Genomic DNA, 27480 nt, shown 5'->3' with positions numbered 1-27480 from the left:
CATAATCAAGGCAGAACCATGGTGTCGCTCATCCCATGGTGTTGCTCATATAGGAGTACGAATCACAGGTACTGTAAAATACATCCTGAGCCACACACTGTCGCTACTAATCACAAACCTATTTTGTACCTAACATAGTGGTACTACACACAAGTAAAAGCGACCCATGGTGTTCCCTGCATGATTGTACCAATTACAAGTAGTATCATGGTTCTAATTTGAACATCCCTTGGTCGCCCCTTTTAGTTGCCTCTTATGACAGGCAGGATATACCGTGGGTGTATTCTTTGTCTGCGTCCCCAACCCACAGAGGGTCCCTGATTTATTGGGAGGTAACTTCTTCAGTATGCTGGCCCACAAATCAAATCAATTGTTATAGCCGCCCAGTAGTGTGCAATACATCCAGCACCAATACAAGACTAAATAAAGTACAAAAATGGTGATTTCAATTTAGATATAAAAATGGCAATATTCAGCTACTATTACAAATTGCGAACAATTTCCTTACTGTGTTCTATGACTTTCCTCTTTTTTTATCAGCTGATACCACCAATGAGGAAGAATTTTCACAAGAGAGCAATCAATTACTGATTTTATTCTTCTGTCACTTCAGCCATATCTTGTAATTTTCCAGCTGTTTTTCTTCCGAACCAATGTGTTGTCCACAGTCATTCCATTCCTCTCACAAAACTCAACCAGATTCTCTCCTCCTTCATTCCTTTTCCCATATCCATATGGTCTGATTACTTCTTCCTTTCCTTGTCTTTCGTTCCCCACCTGTGCATTTACGTTAAGTCTCCCATGATATTCACTTCCACATTAGTTATGCTGTTTTCTAGTTTCTCCAAGAATTCCTCAATATCCTCTTTGTTCCCAGTCTGTGGTGCGTACACTTGTATGATGTCCTTTACTTTATTCCTCATTCTCAGTCTAATTTTTGTTATCCTGTCACTGATATATTCTACCATATTGACATACTCTGAGCAGTTTTGAAATTATCAGGCCCACTCCAATTTTTCATACCTCTGCGACAACTCCAGTATTGTGTATATCCTTTCCTCATTCTCTTCTTTCCTTTCCTCATTCCATTTAACTTCACTCAACCTCATCACTTCTCTACTCTCTTTCTCCAAAAAATTTATCAATTATTCAACCTTTCCTATCAGAGTCATAAGGTTAATTATATCCACTTTCATGAAGTTAATTGTCACCCAATTTTTCACAGTTCCCCCAGTGCCCAAGGAACTGGAAGGAAGTCAATGAGAGGTTTAGCTTCACAGGGCACCTTGTCAATGCAACTCTGTATCATTCTGAAAAGTGTTCTAAATATAACAGTACGTTCCCAGAAGAGTCTCTGAAAGCTGTAGTAAAATTCTATCCATTCATTAATGAGAGCAAAATTCGCACAGAACTGTCTAATCTACACTAGAGAGGAGTTCCAAAATATGTCTAGTGCTTCATGACTAATGACTTCATTACAGACAATAATTTGTTTGCTACATTTAGTGAAAGTGATAAACTGTTGAAAGTGCTGTTAACAATTCCAATGTGTACTGCAGAAGCAGAACGATGTTTCTCCACTCCACGTGTTTCGATTACAATGCGGTCGTGAAAATTCAATATTCATTGACATGTCCCACAACGGGCGACTTAAACGCACCCTACAGTGTGCTAGCAGCAGTAGCTCAGATCCTTTCAAATGGAACAAAGATGGCCTAGGCCACCATAGCTCAATTGGTAGAGCAATCGACGCGAAATCGGGAGGTTGTGGGTTCGGATCCCACTGGTGTCCGGCTGGCCATTTTTGTTCTGTACTTAACATCTCTTCAACACGTACTACATGTACGTAACACGACCTAATGCGTTGAAAGTCTGTTTCGATTTTAATCAGAAGATGTCGCCACTGAAAAATTAAGTAACTGTTTTGTTGTGAAGTTTCCTAGACTGACTGAATTTCTCCTGGTTTTGTTTTGATATACATCAAGAAGTTTGGACATTTTTCTACAGATGACGCCACTAAAAATTATGATCATGCAATCTGGTGCAAAGTGAAAGAACTTATAATTTAAAGTTGTATTTCTAGGTTTATGTAACTGATTGATGTTCATTTATTTTTGGGTTGGCAATATTTCCTTTTTCTTTCTGCCAGTTTTGAATCTGGCCAATGAAAAATTTCTGCAATTAATTTTCAACCTATCATGGGCTTCTTGTTCGATTTTGTGTGTTACTTTTGAACTCAACTAATAAAATTAAGAGGGTGTGTCTTGATTAGTCGTGAATGATCTCGAACCTTTCCTGAGGGTTCATAAACTGTGGCTTTTCCCGTTTCTTGGCCAATTGATCGTCGTCTTTCAGAGTGTGTGTGTTTAAGCAGGAGGCGGACGGCCTCTTTCGTTGGCAGGTAGAACATCCATAAGGTATTGGCCATATAATTTATATCTTTCTTGCTGTCTCTGTAACTTTACCTTAGGGGAAGGTCCGAATCTTAACTATGTAACCTGCTTTTCTAAAATGTAACTCTTCTGTTGGCTAATGTAAAGATTTCATAAATCTGTAATTGTAAAGCAGTGATAGAGAGTGAGCTACCCTCTCGAGCTCCCCTTCATCTTGGTTTGAGGTGATGTTTTGTAACTGTTTTTCTTCCTTTCCGTAATGCAATAATTTAACCTCTATACGAGTCACATCAGTAGTTTGGGAATAGCCCCTGCTTCATCGGCCTAGAGCCCTTTGGGTTTTCCAGTTTTCATTATCTTGGAGCGCAGTGTACGCCTCCATTCCTTTTGTGGTCGGGTCAGTTATTTAACCTGTTCTCTTCAATGAAGGCCCCGCAGGTTGTTGTAAGTTGTGCCTTGAGAGGCCAGTAATTGTAAGTTCATGTTGCCTTGAGTAGGCTTGGAAAACTGAGAGCCTGTTAGCTCTTTTTCAAGTTTTGTAATTGTAAAGAGTGCCTCTGGAAGGCTAGATATTGTATTTTGGGGAGCAAGTGCTCTTGATTTAGAAGATTTCTGCCCTTGAATAAATTGGTGCTCTTTTGTAAATTTGAGCTAGGAGCTCAGGAATTGTAAAGCGAGGGGCTTGAAGCCCAGGATCTGTAAAGTTCAATAATATTGTATTTTCCTTGACTTGTTTTAAGATTGTCATTGTACCTGATGTTTCATTATTATGAAAAATTGTTAAATGTGAAGTTATGAAAATATAACCTTCAGTTTAAGTTCTAAATTAATTTTGATATTGTAGATAGACCCATTCATCCCGGCACCTTCTTTAACCTCTTTCTGCTCCACGGGTAACCCCGTAATAATAATAATAATAATAATAATAATAATAATAATAATAATAATAATAATAATAATAATAATAATTGTACCAGGTGGTACACCTCCACGCCGCTAATTCAAATATTGCGCCAGTTAAAACTTCTCTACAGGAGAAAGCCTGAACTTTAACAAACTGTATTTACTCAATGTTTTCTCCGAAGATGTCACTTCTCTTCCTTCTTAAAGTCTTAAACTTATTTGCCGACTAGTCACCTCCATAGATTGGGATTAGCCCCAGTATCATCGGCCTAGCGCCACATAGGTTTTTAGACAAAAACTTGGTGTAGGAGTGCAAGTTATCGCCTCCATTCATTTTGTATATTTTGGGCCATTTTTCTTAACCTGTTTGTTTTCTTCATGCCAAGGCCCCGTAGGTTGGGTATTAATTACCCCTGTTTCCTTGTGTGCCTTAAGGGCAGATAGAAATGAAGTTTGTTGTAGCCTTTGATAGGCTTGTAAAATCGAGAGCGGGACAGCTCTTTATAGTGTTGTGGTAAAAGTGCCTTAGAGAGGCTTGAGATGTAAAATTGGGAGCTAATGCTCCATGTAATTAAGGGTGTTCTGCCCTTTGGTATCTTGTTATTGTGAGCTGAGAGCTCAGAAATTATTTTTGGGGCTCGAAGCCCAGATCTTGTAATAACCCCCTAAATCTTGTGATTTCTTTGTATCTAATTTTGGCTTGTGGTTGGCTTGTTAAGTTTACAAATTCTATGTCATCATTGTTAAGTTTTGAAAATATAACCTTTGTTAAAGTTTTAAATTAACTTTAATTTTGTAGTTGAGACCTATCCCGCCCACACCTTCTTTCACCTCTAACTACCACAGATAAGTCCGTAACAACAACAACAATAATAATAATAATAATAATAATAATAATAATAATAATAATAATAATAATAATAATTGTACCGGGTGGTACGCCTCAACTCTGCACATTTAAAAGAAGCGCCTTAAGGAACGCCATCTCTCTAACAAAACGTGAAACAGCTACTGCATGAAGTTGGGACATTGACCAGAAGGTGTCACCAGTGAATGATGGAGTATTGTGTTATTTGGAAGTTGCCTAAACTGACTGGACTTATTTGTTTTGTTTCGGTTTTTATCAAGAAGTTAAACTTTTCTCCATAGATGTCATTACTAAAAACTGAGGTAATGCACTCTGGTGCAAGGTAAAAGAATTAATGATTTATTATATTTTCTCAACTAAATTAACTTACATTTATTTTGTTATTTCAAGGTTTGCAACACTTCTTTTTCATTCTGCCCGTTTTTGAATCTGGCCAATCACTATTTTCTGTAATTATTTTTCAGCCAATCACTGGCTTCTTGTAGGTTTTTGGTTAACCCAATAAAATCTCTGTAGCTACCTCCGCAGACTTACTCGAGGGGGAGGTTCAAATTTCTGACTATATAACCACCTTTTTCTAAAATATAAATTTTCCTTTGGCTAATGTAAAATTTCAAAAAGTCTTAAACTGTAAATCGAGGATAGAGAGTGCATTACCCTCTCGAGTTCCCCTTCAACTTAGTTCAAGGCGACTACGATTTTGTAACAGTTTCTCTTTTCTGTAAGAAATTTAACTTTCATTCTAGTCACCTCAGCAGCTTGGGATTAGGCTCTACATCATCGGGCCGTGAGCCCAATTAGGGTTTTATATTTAATTTTCTAGGAGCGCAAATGTACGCCTCCGTTCATTTTGTGCCCGGGCCAGTAATTTAACCTATTTTTCTTTCCACAAAGGCCCAGTAGATTGGATAATTGATACCCCTCTGTAAAAATTGTAAAAGTGTAAGTTGGGCCTGGAGAGGCCAGAAATTTGTAAGATTTTTGGTGTAATGTCGCCTTGAGTAGGCTGTGAGAAATAGGGAACGCAGTCTCGTTGGTTAACGTTGGAAAGCAGGTAAGCTCTTTTCTAAGTTTGCTGTAATACTGAGGTGTGCCTTCGGAAGCCTGTAAAATTTGTATCGGTTGGAGCAAAGTGCTCTTGAATTAGGAGCTTTCTCTCCTCGTCTAAACGCAATATTTGCGATGTTGTAAAACTTGTAAATTTGGAGCTGGAGCTCAGCACTTGTAATTTCCAAACCGCTGTTTGTACCTGTAACTTTGTTATTTCACTAAGTGAAGAGCTTGTTAAGTTTGTGATTTAAAAAGAGATATAACCTTTATTTTAAAATTTTAATTTTATTTTTGATATCGTAGATAGACCCATTCAAGCCCACACCTTCTTTCACCCCTCTCTGAACCACGGAAACTCTGTAACAACAACAATAATAATAATAATAATAATAATATTCCAACAACAATAAATGTACCGGGAGGTACACTTCAATGCCACGCATTCAAATTAACACCTAAATGAACTCCTCTATTGGTCACATAGTGAAACTGATAACACAACAAGTTGGAAGTTTAATCGGAAGATGTCTCCACTGAAATTTTGTTATGGTGCAGTTTCCTAAACTGACTGAATTTCTCCTTGTTTTGTTTTGTTATACATCAAGAAGTTTGGACATTTTTCTACAGATGATACAAAAAAAAATTAAGATCATGCCCTCTGGTGCAAAGTGAAAGAACTTACAATTTAAAGAAGTTTTGTATTTCTAGGTTTTAGTGACTGATCGATGTTCATTTATTTTTGGGTTGGCAATATTTCCTTTTTCTTTCCGACAGTTTTGAATCTGGCCAATGAAAAATTTCTGTAATTAATTTTCAACCTATCACAGGCTTCTTGTTCAATTTTGAGTGTTACTTTTGAACTTAACCAATAAAATTTAAGAGGGTGTGTCCCGATTTATCTTGAATGATCTCGAACCTTCCCTGAGGGTTTATAAACTGCGGCTTTTCACGTTTCTTGGCCAATTGATCATCGTCTTACTGAGTGTGTGTGTTTAAGCAGGAGGCGGGCGGCCTCCTTCATCGGCAGCCTGAACATCTACAAGGTAATGGCCACATAAAATCATTCTCTCTTGCTAACTCTGCAGTTTAATCTGAGGGAAAGGTCCGAATCTTTAGTTATGTAAAAAAAAAATTCTAAAATGTAAATCCGCTTTTGGTTAATGTAAAAATTTCATAAAGCTTTAACTTAAATCGGGGATAGAGAGTGAGTTACCCTCTTGAGCTCCCCTTCATCGTGGTTTGAGGTGACTACGTTTTGTAAATGTTCTTCCTTCTGTAATGTTTTAAAGTAATTTCCATGTGAGCCACCTCAGTAGTTTGGGTATAGCCCCTGTTTTCATCGGCTGAGAGCCCTGCAGGGTTTTATATTTCATTGTCTGGAGTGCAGGGTATGCCTCCATTCAGTTTGTGTTTCGGGCCATTTACTTAACCTGTTCTTTCCTGCTAAGGCCCTATAGGTTGGGTACGAGATACCCCTGTTTCAATTTGTAAGTTGGGCCATGGAAGGCCAGAGAGTGTAAGATTTTTTATGTTGCCTCGAATAGCCTGGAAGAAACGGAGAGCCTGTTAGCTTTTTTCAAGTTTTGTAATTGTGAAGGGTGCCTCTGGAAGGCTTAACATTGTAATAGAGGGAGCAAGTGCTCTTGATTTAGGGGATTTCTGTCCTTGACTAAATTAATTCTCATTTTGAATTGTAAATTTGAGCTGGGAGCTCAGGAATTGTAAAACGAGGGGCTCGAAGCCCAGAATCTGTCAAGTTCACTAATCTCGTATTTTCCTTGACTTGTTTTAAGATTGCCATTGTACTTGATGTTTCATTATTATAAAAAATTGTTAAGTTTGAAGTTCTGAAAATATAACTTTCAGTTTAAGTTTTAAATTAATTTTGATATTGTAGATAGACCCATTCACCTCGGCATCTTCTTTAACCTCTTTCTGCTTCATGGGTAACCCCGGAACAATAATAATGATGATGATTATGATGATGATGATGTGTGACGACTCAGCCATTATAGCATGGTAGTTTTTGGTTCCGCCACTGCAGGCACTGCAAGCGATTACATCCAACATATGCTCCAGTAGTTTCAACAAGCCGGGTATAGAAAAGTGTGGGAGACGTTACTGTGCGAGACATTTCAGTCAGTAAGTTGAATTTTCTTTTTCAGTTCCTAAACTCAGTTCATTGTGTGTTGTGTACTTCAAGTATGTATGATTGATAGTTCAGCATGTCGTACTGTTTTGTGCCTGGCTGTAAGTCAGGCTATGGTATAGTTGATGATATGCAATTTTTTTCACCACCAAAGGAGAGAAAACAATTTGAAAAATGGGCCAGAGCTATTCCACGCATTATAGCAGAATTTGTCACGTTCATTTCACTGATGTTTTGATAGTATAATCAGATAATTTTATAGTGAATGGTGAAAAAGTGGATATCTCTGGTGTGAGAAGGAAATTACATCCAGGAGCAGTGCCTCATATTTTCCCAAATTTGCTGAAATACTTTTCAAGTGAGATTAAGTCCTGTGAAACTTCCAACAGGAAAAATAACGTAGACACCATCATGAAAAGAAGAAAGAAATTGAAGATGAGAGTGCATACTTGAGAATAATCAAAATAAATTTTCAGTTCTCACCGAACAATGAAGTGTTTATAACAGACCTTCAAAAAGTGCATGTGACATTCTTTCCCAGGCCAAGGAATTAATTAATGGGAAACTGAACTCAAAATTGATGTGGGTGAAATATTTTTTGATTGACTGACTGATTGTATCGATTCAATAGAAAAGAAATTCAGTTGATCCCTCAGGAGCAGGCTGTTGTCTTCAACATGTTATGGATATAATCCCCAGACTTATTTATCATTTTCTGAAGTGCCGATTTTTCTTCAGAACGAAGGAAATCCGGCGAGACTTACAATCTCGAACATCCGCGAAATCTTCAGCAAGCTTTCGAAAGTCCAGTAATCGACAAATTGAGTTGGTAAGTAGATTATTACCTTTCATCCGCCAGTGGTCGCTAGGATGGAAGTAACGTTAGTGGTCGTGCGTTGAGCAAAATGCTCACGATATATGACGTGTTTACATAATAAATACCAACCGATTTCAAGCGTAAATGCATCAACACATTAAATGAACATAAGACTAAATCTCAAAATAGTTATAAAGACCACTCAAAATTAGAAATAAAATTACAAATAGTAATAAATCTCAAATGGTTATTACTGTATCTGGAAAGAACAATTCCTAACTTTCTAAAATAGCGTGTGGGTCTTTCGCAATGACCTTTACACAAGGAGGATGAGTCACTATATTTTCAGCACAAGTACGTGAGCATGGATTTCTTCTCTGTGGATGTCTGCCCCACTTTGTCACTTTACATTTCCCTATATATACATTGTCACTAAACACAAAATTCTCATTTACCTCCAACATATGTTGTTCACCAGCCAGAAATTGTTCTGCAGGTACGGTTCCATCAGCACGTTCTTCTGGCTCGGACTATTCAATATCCGTATTATGTTCACCGTGTTCACTTTCACAGTCCGAGTCACTGTTTTCGCCCTCGAGTTGATCACTAGGAATTTCATCAAACCAAGCTAAAATGTCACGACTTGAAGCCATGATCAGGCACTAATTACACAACACATTAATACAATAAGTTGCAAAGAACTGTTTCACCTATGAAACAACATACAACAATAGCGAAACTATAATACACACAGAAATTAGCGCCAACATGAATGGTCGCACATGAAGCAAAATGCTCACCCTTGACGGCCGCTGATAATTCCTCCCTCCCTGTCCCATCTCAAGGCCACAGATGTGCATTTCAATGCATCCGTCCATCTCTTAAAACTGCAGTGCGAAGGTACACCAGGGCTCAAGTTCGAAATTACATGCCACAGTAAAACCTCGTTAATTCGAAGTCGTTGGGACTCAAAAATCGGACTTCGAATTACGTGATTTCGAATTAACCGCCAATTCGCAATTCAGAAGTACCAACCCTTGCCGGGTTACGAAAGGCCCGTTACTGCATGCAGTTAACCTTGATTCACAGTTTATACCTTTCAAATGCCATGAAGAAAGAACTATTTCAGAAATGTATCCAAGAAGGTGCATTACAGTATTCAAATAATGCACTCTGATATCTCACTGGTAAACATAACCTCACGCAACGAACGAAAGAAAGAAGAAAAGTACAATTCAAAGACGAGGAGAAATCTATGCTCGCTCCCATGTGCAAGTGCTTTATTAATTGGATTACTATACTGTATGCATTTTAGATGCCTTGTATTTACACAGAAAGTACCCGATGCCCTTAAAATCGAACTTTCCTATGACTCTATCCTTGTACGATTTCCCGCCATGGCACTTCTCTGTTCTCTCGTACTTAGAAATGTAAACACTTGCCGCGTCACGAAGTATTGTAAGACCCATTAATACATGCTATCACCTCGATTCACAGTTTAAACCTTTCCAATGCCATGGGAAAACTATTTCCGAAATGTATCCAACAAGGTGCATTTACAATGTTCAAATAATGCATTTGGATAAATCACTGACAAACATAACCTCACGCAACGAAAGAAAAAAAAACCCGCACAATTCAAAGACGAGGATAAATTATGCCGGTTCCCCTGTGCAAATGCATTATATTTTGGATTTCTTTACTGTTTGCATTTTTATTATAGATGCTTTGTACTGGCATGGAAAGTGCCCAAGTTTCCTAAGACGAGGGGATAAAGTATCTCGCTTCCACGAGCCCCATCCCTCACACTGTACAATTTCCCGGCTGGCAATTCTCCTTTAAAACCATTAGACCGTTTGAGCTCGCATTAAAATAAAGCAATGCAGTTTCACCGGCAATGACAATATTGTTCGGTGCCTACGAATTTATTATATTTGCCACGTTTTTTCGTCAACTGTCGGCATCGCCAGTGTTCGCGGATTCTGTTTTCCCGCACACAGTCTGTTGTGTGATATTACGGCGTTCCTTAAAAGGTTGAACACAAAAGAATTCCGATTTCATTCAACTTAGCAATCATGAAGCGCACTGTAGATCCACCGAAGTGAGTGTAAGTGCGGAAAGCTACCCCTCCACGTTCCGGAACATGCGTTCTATTATGACGCGGAGCGGATAAATTTCGAGTTGAAATTACTCTGTAACATACTATTGTTTTAAAATGTAAAGGCAGTTTCGAATTAAAAGTCTGAATTTCGGTAATGGGGCCGACATTGTACTTCGAATTACGAATTATCCGTATTTCGAATTAAACAATTGAAATAACATGCAAAACTGTATCTCATGTTTCCGGGAACGAGAGCTTCTTCGAATTAGGCGGGATTTTGAATTAACCGATTTCGAATTATCGAGGTTCTACTGTATTTACAAGAGCAGATGATTTTCAATGACCGTGAGCATTTTGCTCATATAGCGACCACTGGCGGGTTAAATAGTTCATCGGTGTGAATATGCTGGGAGTTATGTGCTATTTATCTGTGTATGTACACTCCAGTAACCTGTGCTTTCCACAACATGTGATGAAAGCCGTACATCTTATTTTCATGTATGATTTTTTCCATTGTACACTGCCGTGGTATTTTAATTGTAATCTCTCATTTAAAAAAAAAATAGTGTGTATAGATATATATACACTTATCAGTTACGGACTAATACGTTTCCTCTAGCACCATTCTAAGACCAGCTGATCAGTACTGTGGAGGAGTAGAGGGACATCGTGTTTCTTCAGTCTTGCACACCATTTTTTAACATTTTGTAGGAGGGCTGGCAGATAACTTGCCAGGCTTTTGTGGGGATCCTGGGACCCCTGATCTCATTGGAAAAGGTTTCTTCTCCAAACATGTAGGGGAGCTTTTAGGCTTCCCTTTCTCCTCCTTTCTTGGACCAGTTGAAAGCTGGCTGAGTGGTGATTTTCCAGCCTTCGTTGAGGAAATCTTTCCCCCCGCACTTGCGGGGGAGGACTTCCTAGCCGAATGCGTCTGGGAAGAGTTCTTCCTGGACATCTTCGGCAATGACGTGCATGCTGACTGTTGAACCTGTGGTTTGACGATTACTTGCTGGGTACTTGATGTTTGCAAAATTGATGGTGGGACAGTGGGTACAAAACTTACAGGAGATATGCGTACACTAGTGACCTTCTCTGCAAAGAGACGGAGAATTCCGGAGGAGCCATTGATTTATATTTCTTCCGTGCCTCTGGCTAAGATAATTTATCCAGAGTCCTATATCTCCTGGATCTTTTTCTCTTACTTAAATGTAGGGCATTCCTTGGACCGAGGGGCATGCTCACCACATCGGCATGCGCCCCTTTTCCACATACCCCGCATATCGCTGATCCCTGGCAGCGTGGTGAGGTGTGGTCAAACCGTTGGCAGTTGTAGCACCTCACAGGAGAAGGAAAATATGTAAGTGTGTATACATGGATACCTTAATACGTTCAGGCAGTTTCTCAAGATCGAAAGTTACGATGAAAGCCTCCGTGTCGTAGAAGTTGTCACCGACATGCCTCTTAAGACATTGAACGTTGGACACACCTTTACAAACAAGGCTCTGGATAAGGTCAACATTGGAGGCCTTAATCAAGTCTCTATGAAGGATAACGCCTTTGCAGGATTAAGGGACTTGTAGCTCTCAATCTTAACTGACACTGGCCCGAACATTGTGGCTTCCAGTAACTTTTTACTCTAAACGAGCGAACTAGTCTTAATGAGTATGCTACCATCCCGCAATTTCCTCATTTCATCTACTTCACCAACAAGACCTTCCACAACATTGCTTATCAGGAACAGATTCTCTTGAAGAAAGCTCTGTCCTTCGATTCTGGTCGCAACCAGAAATCGTGGCAGCGCTTTTCAGAAACTTCCTTATTAGATATGTCTACACGATTGAAATGCTTATGTTTCCTAAATGGACAATTAAAGGATCTAGTTGTAAGGCTTGCAGCCTTTGGAAAATCAAAAGAAGAAGAATTGGAAGATCCTGCTTCAACAAAAAGTACCAGAAAAATGGACAAGTGGCTGACAGTACACAGTACAAAGTTGTGTAAAAAGAGTTAGAAACCATTACTGATACTATGTGTAAGAAGAGACTGGGATTCTTTGGACACACATTGAGAATGCAGGATTCAAGACTTATCAAACAACTGGTACACTATAATCTCTACTCAAAAAATACCAGAATAAGATGCAAATGGATCAGACAAATAAGAGAAGGTCTGAAGGAAATTGGCCTTACACCAGAAGACACCACAAATAAGATGAAATTACACAAAAAATACAGAACACAAACATCCGCTTCACACTCATAAGAAACAAAATGAATATTTTCAACACCAGAAAGGGCACGAAGATCGGAACACACAAAAAAGTACTGCGAAGTCCGCAAGGCACGAACAGTCCATTCAAAAAGACTTGGATAATGGACTGAGTGTAGCAATCCAATGTGGTGATAAAATTTGGCAGAAGAACAACAAATGAACATCCATTTCACTCAGATAACTTCAGTAATGCCTATACAGTTGTAAAAAGGCGAAGCGCAGATTCTAGTATGAGTTATAAAATGAAATCAAGCTGTGAAAATTTGTAATTATAATATCATGACCTACTAATGTGTATCAGTCATGTCTGTATTGAAACAGAAAACGATGTATACATAAGTTTAATTGTAACACTGTAACAAAGTGAGTAACATCCGTAATGAGGAGAAACTTGAATAAAATATTAATTCTTAAGTGATTTTGAAAATGGTTTGTAATCAGCAATCTTTTAAAACTTCTTTATCGTCGCCATAAGACCTATCTGTGTCGGTGCGACGAAAGGCCCCTAGCAAAAAAAAAAAACTTCTTTAAAGCCTTAAGAACAATTTGAGCATATTTCATCAATGGGGGGACCTGAATTTTTCTCCCTCAACTCAAAATGACAGTTCCCAAATTTCGTAAAATCATAATTAAGAAGTTCCTTAAACAACAGTTGTTACTCACAAATTATATATTTCAGATTAGTGCAAATTTTATCTTTAATAGCTAATGGTTTGTTGTTCTATCTGGAAATGTATATATATTCTTTTTAAATGAAGCTAAAACCAAATCGAAATATAACATCCATAACATATGAAGTAGCTAACAAAACCTACCAATTTTTTATTAATGAAAGAGAAATGGGACAGATCAATAAAACAGGGAGGACACTGTAGTAGAGAAGGATAATGAACTTATTTTAATCCACTTTAATAATACAGAATAATAAAAATGGCACTTACTTGGAATCACGGGCAAGATTTATTAACTCCTGTTCAATCTTGAGCAGCATCATGCGGTCCTTTGTATTTCGATTCAACGTTTCCGATATGAACTGATGCAAGTCCACTCCCGTGCTGTCTGTGTACTGCTCTGTGCTGCTATCTGCATAAACAAGACAAATTTCATTCACTGTAGTATCAATATCCCACTGACATACACACAATATATTAATCCTAGGATAGGATAGCTAATAAAATCCAAAATAATACATAGGAGATGAACAGCACTTATATACCAGGCAGGCACAACATCAAAACAATCATTCAAAAATCACATCGGATTTAACAGTGAACCAAACCACAATAATTTACTTACACACACACATACCCACCCACCTGCAGAGTGAGGTGGAATAATATGTTCAAGTAACCCATCCAAAAGCAGGCTTGTAAGACTAGAGTTACTCTTAAAAAGGTGCATGAAAATGTTGAATTTTTGTCTACAACATGTCAAGGTGGTGATGGTGATTGTTTTAAAAGGAGTAAAGGTTGATGCTACCCCAGGTCGATTAAACCAAACAAGTAAGACGTGAGGGAATTAATCAGTAAATGAAGGGTAATATTAAAAGTCCAAGGAATGTTCTTAACCAATTGAGGGATAAATTTATAACACTAAATGTAGGGTCAAAAATTGAGAAGAGGTTATTTATCATTGCGACCTCGATGTTGGATTAAGGAATATGATTAGGTGTAGAAGTTTAATTCTATTTTGATCTATAGTTTCTATTGTCATCCTTTTAACATGAATTGGTGCTCCTCCTAAAGATCCAATTAGTACTGAGGATAGAATAATTATTCTAATGAAAATGTCTATTTCAATAATATATGCTAACAATATTAGAGGGGCGATTTTTTGTCAGGTTATTTTAGATACCTCGTATCCAAATCAACCTCCTAACACTCTTACAATTAAAGCCAATAATTTTAAAGTAGTTGGTAAACAAATCATAGAAGGCGATGGAAATATAACTCAACTTAATATACAACCTCCTAAAATTGCTATCATGACCAACACTAATATTCTGGCAACCATCCTCTATTTAACACTAATCAGAGAGAAAAAAATGGAAGAGATCCGACACTTCAAAGAATACAAGTATCGGCCAAAGAAATACAATGGCCTTGAAGGGCATGAAAATGAAAGACTCCTTATGCTTCGAGTGCTCTAAAACAGTCGGGGTCGGAAAAGAACAAGAAATGACCAAGGCTGGTCGGATAGGATAATCACTCATAAATTATTTAAGAAACATTGGTGAAATAATGATCCCCCTGTGGGTGGGGGCGGTAGAATAACACCCACGGTATCCTCTGCCTGTCGTAAGAGGCGACTAAAAGAGGCCCCAGGAGCTCTGAACTTTGGAGCGTGGGTTGGCGACCACGGGGCTCTTAGCTGAGTCCTGGCATTGCTTCCACTTACTTGTGCCAGGCTCCTCACTTTCATCTATCCTATCCGACCTTCCTTGGTCAACTCTTGTTCTTTTCCGACCCCGACGCTATTAGGTTTGCGAGGGCTAGAGAGTCTTTCATTTTCACGCCCTTCGTGGCCCTTGTCTTCCTTTGGCCGATATCTTCATTCTTCGAAGTGTCGGATCCCTTCCATATTTTCCCTCTGATTAGTGTATATAGAGGATGGTTGCCTAGTTGTACTTCCTCTTAAAACAATAATCACCACCACCACCTGAAATAATGAATGAAGTATTAGATTATGATGTAATCCAATTAAAGTGAAACTGCTAGCAAAAAGAAATGATTGTCAGATTAGAATGAAGGAAATGAAGTTGAATTAACTTTCTCCACAAAAATTCCGTACATCGCTTCCACTTTGAATGACTTATTAACAAAACCTGTTGACTGTTGGTATATCTAAAACACTGAACGTATGTTGAACATTAAAGCTTGAAATTTTCTTCACCAAATGAAAACGAAAAATAATTCATGCAGTAGAGGATTAACTGTTAAAGGGAGTACTCTTAGTGTGTTAGGGATGTGTGTTGTGAAATATCAAGTAAGATCTTATGTTCACTTTTCAGTGTAGTCAGCCCCAACAAAGGAATGTTAATTATGAGTGACAAGGTATCTCAGGGAAAATGCTGGAGATATTTCATTGTCTGTCCACTTGACTTTCTTTCTCTCACACAGAATATTTATTTTGTTTTCAGTGAAACTGTGTTACGTATTTACCAAACTCTTTAAACACTATGGTTTCTCAGTGATAGGAACAATATATACTGTGATTCTGTGCACTAACAGTCTCGCTAAAACAAAGTTATATCCTAAAAGTAGACGCACAAAGTTCCCAAAAGACATTTTAATTAGACAGGCAGTTAAGAGATGCAGAGTGCAGTCCTGGAACTTCAACCAGTACTCAGAACATTTAAAGAAAGATTCTGAAGGAAACCAAAAAGCTGAACTGCTGAAATTAATTCCTACAAAAATAAACAACAAACTGCTATGCCTTCACTTAAGTTAGGAGGAGAGAGCTAACAAAAGAACTGTCAGTCATATTACAGAAAACACATATCTGTGTTCCAAACAGTGTGCGATTATGATCAAGCTATAACAAGAAAATCACATGATATTCTCAGGAGGGAAATGGATATTTACAGCACCAAGTTTTAAAGCGCAGAAAAAACCGACTGCAATAGGAGATAAATCAACAGGAAAGAAGTATTCTTAAAGTAAAATAACTGAGAAACCATAGTGTTTAAAGAGTTTGGTAAATACGTAACACAGTTTCACTGAAAACAAAATAAATATTCTGTGTGAGAGAAAGAAAGTCAAGTGGACAGACAATGAAATATCTCCAGCATTTTCCCTGAGATACCTTGTCACTCATAATTAACATTCCTTTGTTGGGGCTGACTACACTGAAAAGTGAACATCCCCTGTGGACTTGAACTATGGTATCACCCAAGACAATTTGAGAAATTTGACTGTTGATTCATCCCTGCACAGTAAATAGAAAGCTACTTTTCTTCTTTTTGACGAGATGAAAGTATTGAAACACAAGAATTGCATTACGGTCCATATTGAACTGAAATCACAATTCCACTCTCGCAGGCATACGTTCAATCAGGTACTGGAAGGTTGCTTGAGGAATGGCAGCCCATTCTTCACGGAGCGCTGCACTGAGGAGAGGTAGCGATGTTGGTCGGCGAGGCCTGGCACATCCCAAAGGCATTCTATAGGATTCAGGTCGGGACTCTGTGCAGGCCAGTCCATTACAGGGATGTCATTGTCATGTAACCACTCCGCCACAGGCCGTGCATAATGATCAGGTGCTCGATTGTGTTGAAAGATGCCATCGCCATCCCCGAAGTGCTCTTCAACAGTGGGAAGCAAGAGGGTGCTTAAAACATCAATGCAGGCCTGTGCTGTGATAGTGCCACGCAAAACAACAAGGGCTGCAAGCCCCCCCTCCATGAAAAAGCATGACCACACCATAACACCACAGCCTCCGAATTTTACTGTTGGCACTACACACGCTGGCAGATGACGTCCACTCGGCATTCGCCATACCCACACCCTGCCATTGGATCGCTACATTGTGTACCATGATTTGTCACTCCACACGTTTTCCCATCGTTCAATCGTCCAACGTTTACGCTCCTTACACCAAGCGAGGCGTCATTTGGCACTGACCTGCGTGATGTGTGGCTTATGGGCAGCCGCTTGACCATGAAATCCAGGTTTTCTCACTTCCTGCCAAACTGTCATAGTACTTGATTCAGTTTGCAATTCCTGTGTGATGCTCTGGATAGATACCTGCCTATTACACTTGACGACCCTCTTCAACTGTCGGCGGTCTCTGTCAGTCAACAGATGAGGTCGGCTTGTACACTTTCGTGTTGTACATGTCCCTTCACGTTTCCACTTCACTATCACGTCAGAAGCGGTGGACCTAGGGATGTTTAGGAAATCTTGCGTACAGACTTCTGACACAAGTGACACCCAATCACCTGACCACGTTCGAAGTCCGTGAGTTCCAAGGAGCGCCCCATTCTGCTCTCTCACGATGTTGAATGACTACTGAGGTCGATGTTATGGAGTACCTTCCAGTAGGTGGCAGCACAATGCACCTAAGATAAAAAACGTATGTTTTTTAGGGTGTCCAAATACTTTTGGTCACATAGTGTAGACCAGGAACTAACAAGGATGTTACGGGTCCACCTAATAGACAAGGAACATTGACCATGCGCAGTCACTCTTTGCCCTGCGACGACGCATCAACAGTGTCACTGGCTACTCCCCAGCAGAGCTGTTCCTTGGTTGGCAGCTGCACAGCACCGGGCATTGGGAAATTCGTCCACACCCACTTCTGGTCAAGATGAAGCAGCTGTTTCCCTAACATAAGCAGCAGTAGGACATCAAGGTAAAGCAATCATTGGCCGAAAAGAGATCTCCCAGGCCAGGCCAAGGCTCAAGATGTCGAAGAGACCCAGATATTCCTACCAGGGCAACAAGTACTGCGACGGAACCACCCAGTCAGTAATAAGATTGGAAGGTTTCACACAGGTCTTGCACAAAAATGGCTTGGTCCCGTCGAGGTCCGTAAGCAGCTTGGCCATGGAGTCTACTTACTAAAGACCAAACCTCCTGTCAAGGTCTACGCATCGGAGTTACGGAGAGTCACCCAACCATTGTGCATAGAGAGTAAGCCTGGTACTGCCACAGGTCCACCTGGTAATAATAATAATAATAATAATAATGTTATTTGCTTTACGTCCTACCAACTACTTTTTAAGGTCTTCGGAGACGCCGAGGTGCCAGAATTTAGTCCCGCAGGAGTTCTTTTACGTGCCAGTAAATCTACCGACACGGGGCTGTCGTATTTGAGCACCTTTAAATACCACCGGACTGAGCCAGGATCGAACCTGCCAGGTTGGGGTTAGAAGGCCAGCGCCTTAACCGTCTGAGCCACTCAGCCCGGCGGGTCCACCTGGAGGAGAGACTTCTAATGACAGCACAATATGGTCACGAGGAAGAGAATGCATCGACTACCACCGAGGAAAAGGCTGGCAGCAAGGCAGCACTGACCCCCGACGCGGCACAATCCGGTCAAGAGAAGGACAGCACATCCAGCGACATCGAGGAAGCAAGATGATGTAATCTATGACCAAGGCAAAGTCGACGAATGTGACAGACTTTTGAAATTGTTTCAAGTTACAGGGGGCATATTGATACAAGTGTAATGGACTAGTATAACTTGGAAACAATTCTGTAACCCATGGGTAAATAATGAAAATATTGAGCTCGATTATTATTATTATTATTATTATTATTATTATTATTATTATTATTATTATTATTACTTGTGAGGTGTGGCTATGAAGTTGTGTAAGTCTATTAGTTACGTAGTTATGTACAGACTTTATTTTGTAAAAATTGTGGTCTTATCATCTGTGTGTTGTATGTGAGGATATGTTACGGCACTTCTGCTGTATATATATTAATAAGAGTTTATTTAATGTAAGAACATGTAATTAAAAGTATATAATTTATTATTACCTGTATATATGATGTATAAATACAATGCAATGTTGTTAAAGTCCAGAACAACGCATCCTGCCACTAGAATTGTATAAAAAATTCCTTTCGAAATTACAAAAAAATCCGTTGTGTCATATTATTCTAGAAGCCTGGCCAGGCAATGTACATAGAGAGGCAGTCTTGGGAGTTGAGTTGTTTAGCGAGACTTGTAGTGGAAGCCATTAGCCAAGTGTGTGAACCCATGTTATGATTTTGTTGGGTTGGTAGTTGGTTGACATGCAAGTGTTGCAGTCTTCTTCTTTGTAGCAGTGTTTTGTTGAAGGGGACAGTTATTAGTATGTGTGTATAATATGCATATAATTTGTAAATAAGAACAGTGTACGCAATTGCCAGCATTTCGTCTGTGTATCTTTGTGAATACAACAAGGTAAAACGAGGGGACAACAATTGTTGATACGTAAGAGATTGCATTTTTAAAACTGTATTTCCCTGGGCCAATTTGCTGTCAAAATGCAATAACCAAAAATTGTTTTTAAAAATCTGCATACAAAGCTTTTACAGATCCTAAACTCAAATACATCCAATGGTTGACAAAAGGCTGTAGCCCAAAGCGGAATCATCATCACTCGTGTGTGCTCTTCGCTTTCTAAAGATGTGACATTAATACAGCCTCTCCCTGATTACTGGCAACCCCTTTTTGCTTGATGGTAGAGTAGTCATTCGTAGTCTGGTTGAAATTTGTATAAAGCTGATAATTTGGTTCTTGACTATGAGATGTCACTACTGTTGTTTTTAATGCCACCTAGGGGCTTTGAATGTGTGCACACTAATAGAGTATCATACCTATGTATGGGTGACACAAGTGATCGCTTAGTTAACAGTTTCTCAGTTGTCACTACTGAGTAATCATTAATAAATCAGCACCCAGCTAGTCCTCATAAATACAGCGATCTTGACCCTGATGTGTATAACTTCTTGATTGTGAACGGTGCAACATGACCTGAGGTTCTCCTTCTAGGGGACAACGGACTGGCAGGGGGCAGTTACGTAAGGTAGGTGCCTGAACTTTACCTAATATGTGAACTCATCTACGTGTGGCAACGCGAAAATCCCACAGTTCCCCCTTAGCAAGTAACTACTAGGTTGTGTCGTGGTTACTTTAGTTTAATGTAGCTAGTTTGTGACATGTAGGTTTCTAAGCTGTCTGTAGATGGAGTGTAATCCCCCTTGTCAGGGGTTATGCAAATTTTTCCGAAGGATGTACGAATGTGTACACTTGTTTCCCCTCATTCAATTTGATTTTTAGGACCTAAAGGTTTTAGTTTCCCAAATTTTCTATCCTGCTTTCAGATGATAAAGTTTTCTTTTTCCTTAACCACCTGTAGTATGGCTTGTCCACTGCGTCACCAGGCCTTCTGCCCTTTACGTTATAAGTAGTATGTCCTGGGAGTACTTGAAAGGGTTCAGCCTCACTTTCCTTTTGTTCTCAGCCTTTCTATTTAACATTTGTTCTCCATTTCTTGGCCATTTAGTATGAGCTTGGGCTCCAATTCTTGGATCCTCCTGATCCATGTGTGTCCCTAATGAGTAAGGATAGCGAGACTCAGCAATATGAAAGCTGTCAGGCTTTTCGAAAAGGTGCAGAAGGTATTTTGAAGTGTTTTCTTGATCAGCTTGATCAGTGAAACCCGGTAAAAGGAGCTTGCAATTACCAGCAGATCTTAATAAAGCATTCCATGCATTTGCACTATACAGTGGAACCTCGATTATACGTTCCCGGAAACTACGTTTTCCCAGATTATTGATTCAAATTAAGTGGTCCTGCGAGCATCCTAATTAAATCACATTGTAAATATCCTGCATTGTCCGTTCCTCAAAAAACCGATTTCCCAGATCAACTGTCCAGAAATTTCAATCCCATCAGCGCTAAATCCTTGATCAAGCATTTTTCAAGAAACTGTATCTCACGAAAGGACGGCTACAGCATACTTGTGGATCTTGGCATTCCATCATAGCAATATTAGAGCAAGTACTGTACTGGAAAAGCCATTGGCAGTGAATTTGCAAACGGAATGTTTTAGCATCGTGGTACTGTTTGGAGAATACTCAGAAATCGTAAAGCAGAGAATGGCCACAACACTTGGAAGGAGACAGAGCGCATTTCGACAGCTCTACATGAAAACGGAACAAGTTTCGTCAAATGTTTGTACTTGTAAAATATCCACATTATGTCCAGGGTTAGATACTTTTATTGACTGTATCAATGAACAGGTTTTCGGCACTTCCCTCAGGGCACTGTATAGCCACCGGGCTATCAGGCAGGAATCTAAACTGCTCTGTCTTAACACAAATTTAGTATTTTAATATTATCATATATGATTATGTTACCAATATAGTTGGTCTGTTATTAGACATTATAAATTTTCCAGCTAACTCATTCCTAGTTGCCAGCATTTTGCCCCATTGTGCTAAATTGGGCTCATCAGTTGGTAAATAGCACACCTACCAAGACGCATGGCTAGTGCATACTCATTTGGGACAAATATTTCAGGTTCCCTATGGGAATCAACATCTGCATCATTCGATTATGTTACTGAGACCAGAACAGACAGATGTTGCACCTTACATACATAAAGCCATGGAAGGTCTTGGGATTGCCTATTACTGTTTTGGTCAAAAGACTGGGAATTTTAAGTTTTAGTGTTATAATGTCATAAAAACCAATCGTTTTATTTGCGCTGATTACATTTTAAAAGTTTGATGCTTGCTTGATGATGCTTGTTGTTTAAAAGGGCCGAACATCTAGGTCATCGACCCCTTTAAAAAGTTTGTTTCATTTTCCACTCGTACTGACTTGTACAGCAAGCGCGCTTTCCAGCTGAGCTCAAGGTCACGAACAACCGAAGTTTTGATGATATTTATCTTTCCAATTTTATTGTAATTAGTGACGGGCAGAATCGAGTATAGTACATTCAAAACCATATTCTCTAGTTCAACATAACCTTTAAAAGTTGATGTAAGCCTAATTTACGCAGTACAAGATTTCCAGAAACTGACAGAACAGTTTACCGGTGGAAAAATTACAATGGAAGATTAAGAAAAGAAGGGATTTTGACATCACGTTGGGCACATTTTTATCCAATGTGCTGATGTTTAGTCAATCCAAGCAAAACAAAAAAATGTACTACCTGTAAATTAAATTTGCTGAAGGCAAAATATAAAGTATCAATTAGGTAGAACAATACATCTGCTTGATTTATTGATTGATTTATCGATACGGACCATGAAGTGGCTGGTTTGCTGGAGAAAGGTGACGAACAATTTGGTTTCCGTAAGGGTTTTGGGACACGAGGCCTTGTTCTACTTGACGACACTTTAACAAAATTGTAGAGACTAGTCTAAAGAAGAATACGCCTACTTCACTGATTATGCCCGAGCATTTGGTTTTGTCAAACTCTCCAAACTCCTGCAAATTTGTCGAAAAGCTGTATCAACATCAAGAAGCTTCCGTAAGAATTGGAAACTCCGAGACTCGCACTACTAGGATCAAACAGGGAGTACCACAAGGACGTGTATGATCTCCCCTGCTATTTAATCTGTACTCTGAGCAGATCTTCCGAGCTGTTCTTCAAGAAGTGGAAAATGGCAGGCTGATCAACAATCTGAGGTACGCAGGTGACACCGTCATCTTGGCTGACAGTACTGAAGATCTTCAGCATCTGATAGACACAACTGTAGCTTGGTTTCAAAATAACACTGACAAGGCCAAGGCGATGGCCATATCCACAACACATAACCCACACATTCTTATGACCATTTATGGGGAACCAGTTGAACAAGTGTGGAACTTTCAGTACCCTGACAGCTGGATTACTGAGGACTTACACCCCGGTTTAGAGATCTGTGTATGAATAGAAATAGCTCATACTAGCTTTCTGTAAGGAATTTACTGTATGACAGAAGCCTCGGCTTGGAGACATGTCACAACTTCATCAGATGCTATGTACATTCAGTGCTTCTGAAACATGAAATCAGAAATGTAATACCATTAAGAGAATAAATGCCTTTGAGATGTGGGTATTCCAAACCCTGTTACGGATCTCGTGGACTGACTACGTCTCAAATGCTGCCGTACTTAAATGCGTGAGCAGGGAACGAATGTTGATGTGTACAATCAAGAAAAGAAAGTTAGCCTACCTTGGGCATATAACATGGAATGAAAAATATAACCTACTTAAATTGATCATGCACGGTAAAATTGATAGACGTAGGGGTCACGTTCAAAGCAAACTCTCTTGGCTGAAGAACTAATGGACTGAATGAATGAATGAATGAATGAATGAATGAATGAATGAATCAATCAATCAATCAATCAATCAATCAATACTGATCAACATTTAGGGCAGCAGACCAGGTGGCAGGTTCCCTATCTGTTGTTTCCTACCCTTTTCTTAAATGATTTCAAAGAAATTGGAAATTTATTGAACATCTCCCTTGGTAAGTTATTCTAATCCCTAACTCCCCTTCATATAAACGAATATTTGCCCCAATTTGTTTTCTTTTATTTTATTTTATTTTTATTTTATTTTTTATTTTTTACTCATGTCAGAAACATACTTAATCATATAGTTTGTCGTTGGTACAACATCGTAATTGGTGTAAAGCCTTCAATTATCATGTTTAATATATTTTAATTATAGTTTATATGTGAGGATATGTTACAGCACTTCTGCTGTATATATATTAATAAGAGTTTATTTAATGTAAGAACACATAATTAAAATTATTAAATGTTAAATATGATTAATATATGGTTTCTGTGTAAATATGTAGTATAACTGTGTATAACCTCAAACATGTATTGTATAACCTTAAAATCTAATAGTCGAAAGCGGTAGAAAATTCCATAATGTTCATATGTTAGACTTATTGTACTATATTTGGTATGTATGAAGAGTTCTGGAAACTTACTGTAAGGTTTTATTATCCAGATATAAGTAGAGACATTACGAATGTTGTAGATATTTCATGTACATTTTTAAATATCGAAGGAAAGTTCGAGTACCCATTCGACTAGCTGGTCGATCGATGTTTCGAGTATATTCCATTAGTGTTGTAAGAACTCTTCCAGAAGTCGATCATTCTAGATGGTTGATCGAGTAGTATAAATATCGAGCTGTCAGTCTGTGAAGTCAGTTCTTAGTTCTAAGTTCGCAGATCTTCATTGTTGGGACTCGGGCAAGTGATGGACTGGGAGTGACTGTTGGGCTCCGAGATGGAGTCAGAATTTTGGACTCGAGTGAGTCAGTGTTGTTGATATCTGTACTGGTCAGAATCGACTTCAGGGTACTCCGCTATTGAGTGTTGTATATAGTGTCATTTGCTGCTGTGAATAACTGTGTGTTGTGACGTACAGTGTAAATAAAGTCATTTATACAAGGAAGTGAACGTGTTCTATATATATTTACGTCAAATAAAATCGCATCGTAGAATGATAAATTGGCAACCGTGACATGATACTAAAGACTTCAGCAATGAAGATCGACCAAATGAGCTTGCTGGTGTTACGGAAAGCGCTGATATCCCGAGGTTTACCGACGGCTGGAGGACAAGCAAACTTACAAGAGATGCTGCGCCCGGATTTGATAGACAACAGAGAGGACCCGGACAGTTTCGACTTCGAAGTCACCTCGGAGGAAGAAACCAACAACCGGGTAAACATGATGTTCGCACAGCTATCTGCTTGGATTCAGGCCGAGATCAACAAAATCCGGGCCGAGACTAAAAAAATCAAGGCCCAGACTCAAGAAATAAAGAACCAAATCAATTCTTTGGGCAACGAAGTGATCACTGACGTCGTGCCGGACAAAAATGAACCGGACGGGAAGTAGTCTGAAGTGATGTTTGCGGTGGTAGAGTCCGTAGTTCAAGGCCAGTGGAAACAGCGAGTGCGCTGTGTAAAATTACGACAGCTCTGGAGACACGGGTGAAACCTGCAAGCAGCGACGGCGGCTCCAGCGTCGTGAAGACGGCAACTCCACGGGACAACGGGATCATTGCAGCGATGGTGGAGTCCGTATTTCAAGGCCCAGCGGAAACAGCGAGTGCGCTGTGTGAAACCAAGACAGCTCTGGAGACACAGCTGAAGCCCGCAAGCAGTGATGGCGGCTCCGGGGTCGTGAAGATGACAACTCCATGGGACGACGGGATCATTGTGGCGATGGTAACCGACAAACAAGGGTGCCACGTAACCAGGACACTAGTCCCGGAACAAAATCACATGCCGGTAGGAACGTTGAATTCAGCACTCCGAAAAAAGAGGAGACTCAACAGGACCAAGACCACGACGTGCGAGCCTCACCCGTGCATCACACTGGTGGACTACGAAGACGCGTACGTCCTGGCAGAACACAAAGGCGCGACCAAGGGGAAAGTCAGTGGAGTGTCGACTGCGACGCGAGGATCTGCGGATCTTTACTACGGAGAACAGGGACACCATCAGCCAGACCCAGCGGATCCCCCATGGGAAGGTGGTGGCCATCGATTGTGCTATCTAGCTGCGATATGTGGACTTCAACAACGCCAACGAGAAGACAGTGTGATTGAGGTAGTCTAGGTGTAATTTGAATAGTGAGGACTAAGAGAGACGTAGAAATAGATATAAGGACACCTAGATATAATTTAAGACCTAGAATAAGGAATGTACAGGGTAGATATTGAAGGTTTTAGGGGGGATAATTGTCGTAGGTTCGACAAGTTAAAATAAAGTGATAATTAGACTATTTACAAAACTTACAAAAATGGACAAACAAAGAGAGAGGACATTTATACATGTGGTTCACTGTTTGTTCTTCACCGCAGTCGCACTTGCTGTCCTCGAATGTGAAGCCCCATAACTTAAGTGAGGACTTAGCCCTGCCGACACCAGTTCATGGTACAGTAAACAAGCTTCAAAATTTGGACATTTCAAATAATTTTTATATCAGCTTCTACTGTATGTACAACAACGAAACTTTCTAAGTGAAGCATACAACATGTTTACTATACAAGCACATATCTCAGAATTGATTTTAGCATTACTGAACTCACCAATTAATGATTCAAAATGGCGGCTCTTTTTGCGTCTGTGCTCACCGTTTCCTTCATAGCTGGGCCATTTATCAATATATTAGTGAGCTGCTTTTTAAAGTGTACTGAATAAAGTTACAGCTACAAAACTGACCACTTCCAGAACTATATTTGCAAAATGAGTATTTTTAATTTTGTGTTACTTAAATATTGCACATTATGGTCATGTTTTTTGCATGTAGATAATTTTTTTCAAACAATTATCAACCCTAGGCATATGAGTTTGGTCAGTTTTGTAGACTATCACTAAGATCATGAGAGAAAAGTGGCATTGTAATATACCATATAATTTAGTAGTTAGAAGGGAAATGGTTTTGAAAAGTGTACTTTTGAGAAAATGAGCTGCAAAGTTATATGACCCCTATAAAGACACGGCAGCCTTCCAGTGGCTGTTAAAATGCTCCAGGGGCATAGGATGTTCCGTCTAAAGCAGTTTTCTCAGCTTCATTTTCCATTATTAATCTTCTTCTGCTTTGTCTGGCCTATTTTGTGGCTTCTCATACCCTTTTTCAGCAGATTTTATATGCATCACGTCCTCTTGTAGCATTGCACGTTCACAAAAGACACCAGGATTCATGCCCATTTAAGGCAGAACAGCCAACTTATTCTTCACTCCATCACTAAATATCAGAACTGCATAATTTGTGGCAATCTTCACAATTGTCTTTCCACAGAATCCAGATTTTGGGCACATTTTCCAAATTCTAGCATTGAGAGACTCATTAGCATTCTGTGTATGGCCTCCTAAACACCTTTTCAACGGTTCAGTAGCAACTAAATCCTTGAAAACAGGCTTAATCACATCCATAATAGCTGAAGGTAATATGTTTCTGTGTTTGTATTATTGAACTCTACCTGCAGTGACAGCTCACTGGTACAGGCATCAAGAATTATCTCCTTTTGGGCAGAAGTAATGAAGTGGATTTTCATCAAATGAGTTTTTATGGTACCAAATAGCCCAGATAACAGTTCTTATATCATTTACTGATGTTGAGTAACTTCTTATGGCATTTCCACTGTAGGTCGTCAAAGTATTTATTGCAGAATCTGTCAGTCTGTTTTTTCCAGACAGTAATTTGCCATCTGAAAGTTTTTCCCCTTGAATTCTTTCTTCAGATTTCTCAGTCGTGTGCCCATATGTTTTTGAACATGTCCAACACATTCAGCGTTGGTGATTGATACACTAGGACCATCAGGTCGCATATCTGACACAACTCTGAAGGACTTTGTCACCCTCACCAATGTATGTTTTATGTGCCATTCGCCAGGCCTTATCTCAGAACGTTCAGAGTTCTCTAAATAGCCTATGCAATGTCTAGCATTTTAAATCATA

General features: G+C 39.4%; 1 protein-coding gene across 7 annotated transcripts in view; it reads right to left on the bottom strand.

Annotated features, from left to right (window-relative positions):
* enc (encore) overlaps positions 1–27480 on the bottom strand; it is a 1357661-nt gene that overhangs the window by 852617 nt on the left and 477564 nt on the right. For all 7 annotated transcript variants that reach the window (XM_067147181.2, XM_067147182.2, XM_067147187.2 and 4 more), the window contains one exon: positions 13491–13632. In XM_067147181.2, coding sequence (XP_067003282.2) covers positions 13491–13632 — 142 coding nt within the window. The remainder of the gene's footprint in view (positions 1–13490; positions 13633–27480) is intronic.

This window comes from Anabrus simplex, chromosome 5 (assembly GCF_040414725.1).
Source record: "Anabrus simplex isolate iqAnaSimp1 chromosome 5, ASM4041472v1, whole genome shotgun sequence".
NCBI lineage: Eukaryota > Metazoa > Arthropoda > Insecta > Orthoptera > Tettigoniidae > Anabrus > Anabrus simplex.
This window is presented reverse-complemented; position numbering and strand designations above follow the sequence as displayed.